We start from the raw sequence: 9,525 nt of genomic DNA on the forward strand, positions 1-9,525 counted from the left end.
TACAGAGCTGCACAGTACTCTGCGATGCATTTGCACACCGCAAAAAAAGCACAGATCTTTTATGGTGCATGAGGACCCACTGCAGAGTGCTCTGCATTCCTCAATAGCTACCACCAAAAGATGGACATCCATCGAACAAGATGGTTCACAAGCACGTATCTTATTATATATGATGTGTGTTATCTTATAACTGTCCGTCTTTTGATGCTGCTATTGAGAGTTGTATGGTACTCTGCGATGCATGCACACCGCAAAGAATCATGATTATTGTGGGAACCATGTCTGCATTGACTTCTCGTCTTCATGTAATAAAGCTGCAATGTGACATTAATCATCTACCTTGGCTCAAGTTATCTACCTATCCCATCAATGTGACAGTAATCAAACACTTGGCCAGAGGTTTCTAGCTGCCCCAGCAGTGTAAAACACATTGACTCCCCCTTCAAATTCCACTGTTTAAGAAAAGACCCCATCACTTGGAAGAACGAAGCTTTGGCAAGTGATTGGAGTTAATACAAGCTAGCTAACATAGGACCTGGATTCTGAAATAAACCAACCATCGGCATTGCAAGTTTGTGTCATTAGGCACCTCAGGTGTGAAGCTTTTGTTAGCTATTATTTTTCTCCTAGGGATGACAACAATGATAGCAATCCAGAATCTAAAGCATAAAATTCCCAGCATTGCAGTAACCAAATTTGACAACTTTGGCACCAACACAGAGAATTGTTATTCAAGCAGTGCCGACATAAGACAAATATTTAGATATTCATATAAGATTGAGCTGAAAATCCTATGAAAATCGGATTGGCCCATCTAGGCCTATCCAAATTCAGCCCAGATCCTAACCTCTGAAATACAAAAGAAGAAAAAAACCTACAAATACCTTTTTTTTATTCTTCTCATATGATTTGGGCTAGATGATGCTTGGTTGATATAAGATCACGCTTAAATAGACGCCAATCTATGAATCCTATATTTTAGTCCAATCCTGTAGGAATTTTCAAACAAACCCTTAGGTGCAAACTTTCCAACAGTGTTGAAAACAAACCGACTATAGCTGACCATCATACCAATCTTCTCGAATCAAATTCCTACAACTTGATGTGACCGAGCCACTGAACTTCTAACAAAACTCAGCAAACAGCATCTCAGATAAATGGAATCAATGTGTTCTCCCGACTTGATTTTTTTTTTGTTTTTCATTTAGAGAAACTCGCTTGATGCATGTTGAGGCCAGAGGAAAACAAAATAAGCATTATCACTGCATACAGCATGACTGGGTCCATGATGACGAATTTCATCATGCCAGCAGATGCTGAGTAAAATACACTCTCAAAATCAGTAAGCAACCAACTCAGCTCCAAAGGTTGGTTTAGTAAATATATTGTGTAAGAAATTGCTGAAAGCTATCAGTCATGAACATGCATGCAATTGCTTTTCGTTCATAGCTCATTTATTTTATATATTATGTCCAATATATACAAGACTAAAACTCCAGAGACTGTACAGAAGTATTGAGATCAGAAAGCAATTCTTAGATGCCAAACCTCCCCTCGGGAAACCTAAGTCCAGCCAATGTCAGCTGTATTCCACAAAATCCTGGATCAGATGCACAAATGGTGTTTATGTGCTAATATTTCTTTTTACAACAGATTCAATCTGAAAAGCATATTGCGGGAGAACAATTAAGATAGCACACAAATATGACAAACAATGAGAGCTTACACGTATATGGTCAGCTGATCATGGTTGGATGCCCAGTCTGTAACATCCTCTTGAGCACATCCGTGTGCCACCCAAAGGGAGAATCCGATGAACTGGGCAGCATTATGGGAAAAATTAATCAATGAAATATGTAGAGAAGTTTTTAAGAAGAGAAATTAGGTACAACATGATGTCAAGCAAAAACATCTAATACGGAAGTCATATTTTTGCTGCTACAATAAAAATATGAGATAAAGATGAACACATACCTCAGAATTGTGATTTCATATGGAAATGATATACCCTCTTGATTTGGTATTGGAGGTAAGTGATCCTTCTTCTCATTGACAAATCTTATTATCTGAAACAAGACTTCACGGAGTGATGACTCCAGTGCAGCACGTCGTGAGGTCCTCTCTTCCAAAGCTCCTCCTAAAATCAAAGGACAGCAAGCATCTCCATAATAAAAATTGGCAGCTATCTTACAAAATGAATAGATGGGACATGTAAAAAAAAGAAGCAAAGATGCCATTAATGATATTAGTAAATCAAACAAAGAGGCTCTACCTCCAAGATCTGTGGTTGCTTTATTGTGATGAGACTTGCCCTGTGCTTTGGGATTAATCACATGCAAATTAATATACCACTGCTCCCAATATAGGCGCTCAACTTTGTTGCTGAACCATGTAGCCTGCTTGTTCTTGATCTCGTAGAAAGATAGACATATCTGCACAATCATTGTTATAGGTAAGATTGAAGGAAACTAGGGAAGGCATCCATAGAATCCAGATATACTGTATCTTCACAGATAATGAAAACAACATGCACGCATAACTCAAAAGGAGACAGACAACTTCACTTAGCTGTAGAACAGTTTACTTGTTTATAACATTTTGGCAACCTTAGTTGAAAACTGCAGGATGTTAAACACTTTTTATGTATAACTAAAATTCAAGATTGTACTTAAACGAGTAAAAGGGCATGATTTACGTATAAATTGCTCCAACAGTCATATAGCTGGTACAATATTTTACAGAATTCTCAATAGGCACCAAGCATAGTTGCTAGCAGTCAAAATAATAGATAGACGTCATTCAAATGAATGACATCTTAGGTCAATGTCTCACAGTAATGATCTCTTCATATTAAATGATAATAAGGGAGTGAAAGACACAGCTAACAATAAAACAAAAAAGCCTGTTATTATATGCCAATCGCTCAATTCACTGACTTTGGATAGACTCAGATTGCTAGAAAATAGCTTTCCTAAGATATGCATTGTTACTTAGAGATAGAAATCAAATTTAATTTAAAAAAACACAAACCTGGCTCTTCCTGTTTGGATGTTTCTCCACTTTATTCATGAACTCACCAATCTTTTCCTCAATTTTCCTTTCTACTTCAGCATCTCCACATTGTACCTGTACAAAAGTATTCTAAGTTTACGCAGGTTTGGTTTCAACAAACATCAAGTACAATGAAACATGTAACTGTGTAAATAAGGAACAGTGGAAATTCAACATGCTAGAATTCTTAGAAGCATAGACAAGAGAACACAGGAATCTTCACAAGCCACAAAGTTAAGTTTAATTAGCTGATTCATAAAATGTTCACCCAAAATCCCAGATACCAGAGATTTTTTATATGTACCAGAAGGATGCTTTTTTTTAGTAGACTAGGCAATAGACATTGCACTCATCCTTGTCGTCACTCTATTCGACAGTATGGTGCACCATAACACATGCCTTTCTCTTGGTAAGTATAAGAATTGAAAACTCAGTGGCAAATGTAAAGCAATAGAATTGGTAAAACATGCATCAAAGAGTGATTGCAATTTTAGCTCAAAAGTGAGTACAGAAGAAACTTTATTTCCAACAAAAAGTTTCATTTCAGCCAACATATCTTATCTTTTTAAGCCATCTTTGGATGCGGGAAGATATTATCAGCCTGATCAGACCGTTCAGGCAACATTGCTGTTTTAAAGATACATAAGAAGTGGGGCAGTTAAAAGAGATCAGGCAGCCACAGCAAAATCAATCCCTGAAAAATAGGGATAAGTTAAATCATCCTGGCAAAAGGATTCAGGTATCCTATTTTTGAGCAATATGGTGCGTAAATCCCACCAATATTTCATTAAGATGAAACGAGAGAACACAGCCAATATAGCCTGAGAAGGTTGGTCGGAGAAGCCTATAAAGAAAGGAAAAAATTAGGGGACCATGCAGCCCAATACAAGCTGGACAACAATCCAGAAATCCCAGAATAGAAACATAAGCCCGTATACAATCCCTAAGAAATGCAAAAACAAAGAAATTAAAGGAAAGTATTTAGTTATCCCTAAAGGCATGGATTAGTTCTGTTTCCAGCTTCCACAAACTCATCTAGAGACCTCAATTCCAATGTGTTTTTACATAAGCTTTCTTTGCGGGAAGATCTTATCGGTCCAGAATCCTAACAGGGCCTTAAGTAACAGTCTGATACTTCAAATTGCATGCAGGTATTGAACCACTTTCTGAACAAAACTTGTTGAAGCAAGCTGTTTCATTTAAGAACTGGTATTTTTCAATTAAAATAGTCAAACATGCAGAAGTTTCACTAGAATGACAAAATCATTAGGTATGGCATAAAAAGGCAGAGGATGAAAATTAAAGTTTCCATGCTGCAAACTTGAAAGTTCTTTCTTAATTTTAATCTACCATAACAAAATAAGTGCACATGAGATGGAGCCCAAACTATAGAAGTATAGTTGAATCATGAGACTTTCAGACCAAGAATCATGCAAAAATTTCAACATACCTTTTTGTGTGTGCGGGCATGCATGTAAATCTTCACAACAACTGCTGTTTCACATTATCATCATGAGGGACAATAATATTACACATGCTTATGACGCCATTTTCTTGTATGATTTAAGATCAAGAATTGACAATTTTATCTGCCAAGATATTATGACAACTAAAAAGTATTCAAATGCATTAACAAAAGTACAAAAATGCTCTATTATATGCTCCATTGGGAGGAAGCATTGGAAATATTCTAATTTCAGCATCTGAAATTAGTCAAACACCCTGAATAGGGGGGAGGGGAGAAGAGCTAGAATATTTGCTATTTTGTCCAAATGCCAAGTTCTTTTTCTTAATCATGTGTTTCTTTAAGTGATAAAAGTGACTAAAGTGCAGCTCAAGAATCTATAGAAGAAAATATTAGATGGAAGAAATAATTTTGCAAATCAGACAATTATTTTAAAGACTGCAAGCTGTAATACTTGCCCAGAGAACCTCACAAGAGAATTTGAATGTGCAAACATGATGAAATACCATTAACCTTCAACAAATTCATAGTAATAGATGCATCAGAATGACAATCAGTTACATGCAACTCTAAAAATTCCATTCAGTGTGAGCAGCTATTGAAGGTTTAACCACTACTTACATAAGTGATTTCAAAAAGTTCGCAGTCGATATCTTTTGGCCGGATGAGACCTAATGCCCTGTGAAATATAATAGTGTGCAGAATACCTGCAGACAGCTTCACACATTTAATCAGAAAGAAATGTAATGCGCTTGGGAAAATCTAGTGAAAAATGGGAACTAAGAAACACAGCAATTAGGAAAGATGAAAGGCACTACTAATGTGTAAGTCAAGCATTCTATAGCACAATTAGAGGCAGCTTTGAGGAACTGAATGAAACCAAAAAAAAAAAAGAGAACCTGTGAGGCACTAATGTTGTATTGAAAATTCTCTGTCCGTTTTTCATTCTTTTGCGTCAAGTAAAACTATAACGATCAACAAAGATATAAAAGAAAAGTAGGTACATATGGTTATCAACAGTTGAAAGTAGTTCACTTACAGCGCAAGACTTCTCGGATCTCAAAGTACTCCACCTCCTACATCCAAAAATTTTACAACTGGTCGGCAAAGTACAAAAATTGTAACAAAAATTATACTTGCAACGCAATGAATGGTCACGCTAAAAAGTAAGCAGAATCATTTCTTTCCTCCAAAACACGACACAGACCGATAAAGCTAGAAACAGAGATATTTCACCAGCGATTTATGCAAATAGCAAGACAGAAACACCATTAAAAAAAAGAGAGAGAATTTACAATTCTTATTAGAGGCAACTTAATTAAGAGTTCCAATGGAAACGGCATAAGCAAAATCAAATCTTGGTTATAAATATAGCGTAGATCGAACCAAGAGCAGAATCTCACCAGTTCTTTAAGCTCGCACACTTCGCAATTCATGGCGTCTCCCTCAAGCTTTCGCTCTGGACCAGACGACCTTGGAATCACAAAAAGAGACCACCAAATCCAAGACTTTGGATCAATAAAAAAGTTTAAACGAGAAAAATACCAAAACGCACGTTAGATCCAGAGAGGGAAAGACAAAGTCGGGATCCCACGATCGAAAGAAGACGAATCTCTCGATTCGAAAGTGGGCAGCAAGTCGGGGGAGAAGGATGGTTGAGGGTTTTCTCCGCGGCGACGCACGCAGAAATCTAGGGCCTGGGGAAAACTTTGGAACCCTAGCTCATCGATCGCATAAAAGCCAGAGAATATGAATAGTTGGGGAAATCGAACGGGATATGGAATGGAGCGCGACGTGTTAACGATGAAGTCGCCCTACTGCGGGCACTTGCAGCAAAGGGAAAGGAAGAGTTGCGTTGCCGCAAAAAGAGTAATACAATATTAGTTTTATAGTCTTTTATGAGTCTTTTCCGATTATAGGGTAACATATCCATCGGCGGTTCCTTGGAGCTGAATTAACTGATGGTAAAATTAGCGGAATCTGCACCATTTATATTTAGGCCCCAAAACTTTAAAAAATATCAATTAGCAAAGTAGAGAACTTCTAAATCATTAAACGTGCCCAACCGTCTATGGGTTCGAATTGTATCTTTCACACAAAAGGATGACCGCAAACGGATTAAATGCTTTAAGATTTATGCATGTGTAGCGTATTGCAATGAGGTCTATGCAAGTAAATAATTGATAAAAGATAAAATGCTTTGAGATTTGCGAGTGCTTTTGAGATTTGTGCAGCAGATGCATGATAAAGGATAAATTATTTTAGAATATGTATAGGTAGACGGATGATAAAGGATGAATTGCTTTGAGATATATACAGGCATATGAATGATAGAGGATGAGCGCTTTGAGATTTGTGCAGGACGGATGGATAATAGAGGATGGAGTGCTTTGATATCTATACGGGTGGATGTATAATAAAGGATACAATGCTTTGACATTTGTGCAAGTGAATGGACGATAGAGAATAAAGGGCTTTAAGATCTGTGTAGGTGGATTGGCATCAGAGGATGGAGCACTTTAAGATCTGTGCAGGAGGATAGATGGTAGAGGATGGAGCGCTTTGAGATATATGCAGACGGATGAATGATAGAAGATAAGTACTTTGAGATCTATGCAGGTCGATAAATAATAGAAGATGGAGTGCTTTGAGATATGTACAAGTGGATGGATAATAGAGGACAGAGTGCTTAGAAATCCATGCAGGTGGATAGATGAGAGAGGATAGAGTGCTTTGAGATCTATGCAAGTTGATGGATGATAGAGCATAAAATGCTTTGACATCTGTACTAGTGAATGGAAGATAGAGAATAGAGTGCTATAAAATATGTGCAGAAGAATGAATAATAGAGAAAGAGTGCTTTGAGATCTATGCATGTGGTGGGTTGAGAAAGGGTGGTATGCTTTAAAATTTGTGCATGTGGATGGATAATAGAGGATGCAGCATTTTAAGAGTTGTGTAGGTGGATGAACGATATAGAATATGATGCTTTAAGAGCTGTGCAAGTGGATGATGTTGGAGAATAGATTGCTTTGAGATTTGTGCTGGAGAATGGATGATAAAGAATTTTTTGAGATCTATGCAAGTGGATGGATGACAAAGGATAAAGTGCTTTGAGATTTGTGTAGTGGATGGATGACAGAGAATGGAGAGTTTTGAGATATATGCAAGTGGATGAATGATGGTAGGCTTAGCACTTTAAGATATATGTAGGTGGATAAATTATAAACAATGGAGCACTTTGAGATCGCATGAACGCCAAGATCTAGTCTTTCTGAATCAAGAATATTTTGGTCTTTTTGCTTCCTCCATTAACAGTGTCAGGATCCAGATAACATTCATCATTTGTTTCATAAACATCATGATTTAGAAGTGCTAATTAATTCAGTTGATAATTTTACCAAAAAAAAATCAGTTGATAAAATATTGATAATTAAAATCAATGACTTGGCTTTCAAATCTTATGTATATTTAAATTTACTATTCAACAAATTAGATGGCAGCTTGAAACATGTTTCTTGTAAAAAAAAATCATATATTTTCAAGACCAACACATGTCGGATTTTAAAGTTGCATGACCCTAACATTCTGTTGGCTATGTAATAACAACATTACAAATTACACTTGTGTGATAGAGTAAGGTGAGTGGAGCAAAGCCATGTTACAGGGTCACATAATTTACTTTCATGGAGAGTAAGAATTCTTATCACTCATGCAAGAAGTTGGGGATTCAATTCTAGTTGAAGTTAGCCCCCTAAAGGTGGGATCGAAATAGAGTAAAAAAATGGTGGGAATTGATCCTTTTTAATCTCAAAAAAAATGTTGCCGATCATGTGACCTCATTAATTAAAACTATCTTTCAACTGCTCATGTAAAATATAGCCTTTTCTCACGCCAAAGAACAAGCAAAGTCAATGATGACAAATCTTCAATAATGTATAGAATATTTTGTTAATCTACATAAGAAATCAAAATTTTGGATTCCACGAGAAATGTTGTTGCTAAGTATAGACTTCCAAGGATTGTTAAAAGTCACAACCATATGTTGGTGTTCGGTGACCCAAATAGGATCACCGAGGTGATCTTAGATTTCTGATAATCCTTATTTGAGGTGATTTAATCTTTGATAATTTAAGATCACCATGTTTGGCATGCTATGTTTGAGTGAATAAAGATCTCCGGCTATCCACAAGTACTCTATTTCGTATTCCATACGGATCCAAAATCACTAACCATATATATCAAAACTGCCTTCGATATATTTCATAAAAATATATTTATTAATCCAATAAATTACTAATCAGATAAAGATATATTAATTGTTATTATAGAATTAATATTTTTTATTTATGCTTATAGTATATTATTTTTAATACTAATATTTATTTGATTAGGAAAAAAAGTAAATAGAATAATATATTAAATGATTTCATTATATAAACATAAAGCACAATAATATATCTCTATTATCATTTAAATTTATCTTTAAATAATAATATGGCAATAATATGGTTAATAATATATTATAATATAATATATCATAAACACAATATATGTAATACAATATAATATTATATTATATTATATATTGATATAATCTATTAATTGTATATTAATATACCAATTTTTTTTGCTAGATTGAGGGGCATTTTTGTCCTCAAATTTTAGGATGATCTTGGATATTCGATTTGAAGGATGAGTATCCCATCATTAGGTTAGGTGGTGATTTGAAAAGTTGAGGTATTTTGAGATCGCTGCCATATAGGATCACTGTGGTGCAACTAAACACGGTGATCTCAGCACCTCTACCATATCACCCTTAATCTTGGGATGATGACCCCACACCAAATGGCCCCTACAAGTATTAGTGGGAGGACAACAAAAAAAAAAAGAAAGAAGAAGAACAAATTTGCACTGAAGTTGAAATCAATTCATAAAAATTTGCTAGGTATAAACCCATTGAAGATTGATGGTAGAAGAAGTCTTTTTGATGTTATGGACAGTATCAT

At 35.7% G+C, this 9,525-nt stretch overlaps 1 protein-coding gene across 4 annotated transcripts; it reads right to left on the minus strand.

Annotated features, from left to right (window-relative positions):
• Window positions 1-1,355: 1,355 nt before the first annotated feature.
• Window positions 1,356-6,390, minus strand: LOC103709156 (autophagy-related protein 101). 4 transcript variants are annotated; one of them, XM_008794380.3, is made up of 9 exons: window positions 6,111-6,390; window positions 5,920-5,989; window positions 5,556-5,592; window positions 5,138-5,223; window positions 3,031-3,126; window positions 2,273-2,432; window positions 1,975-2,137; window positions 1,727-1,818; window positions 1,356-1,600 (listed from the first exon to the last, which is right to left on the minus strand). In XM_008794380.3, exons 2-8 carry the CDS (start codon window positions 5,950-5,952, stop codon window positions 1,737-1,739), a joined length of 657 nt encoding a protein of 218 aa, XP_008792602.1. In that variant the 5' UTR covers window positions 5,953-5,989; window positions 6,111-6,390; the 3' UTR covers window positions 1,356-1,600; window positions 1,727-1,736. The 4 variants fall into 4 exon arrangements, with proteins under 4 accessions (XP_008792602.1, XP_008792603.1, XP_008792604.1 ...); XM_008794381.3 differs by having other exon boundaries at window positions 5,920-5,975; window positions 6,072-6,390; XM_008794382.3 differs by having other exon boundaries at window positions 5,920-5,975; window positions 6,062-6,390.
• Window positions 6,391-9,525: the final 3,135 nt, after the last annotated feature.

This window comes from Phoenix dactylifera, chromosome 16 (genome assembly GCF_009389715.1).
Source record: "Phoenix dactylifera cultivar Barhee BC4 chromosome 16, palm_55x_up_171113_PBpolish2nd_filt_p, whole genome shotgun sequence".
In the NCBI taxonomy this organism is placed as follows: domain Eukaryota; kingdom Viridiplantae; phylum Streptophyta; class Magnoliopsida; order Arecales; family Arecaceae; genus Phoenix; species Phoenix dactylifera.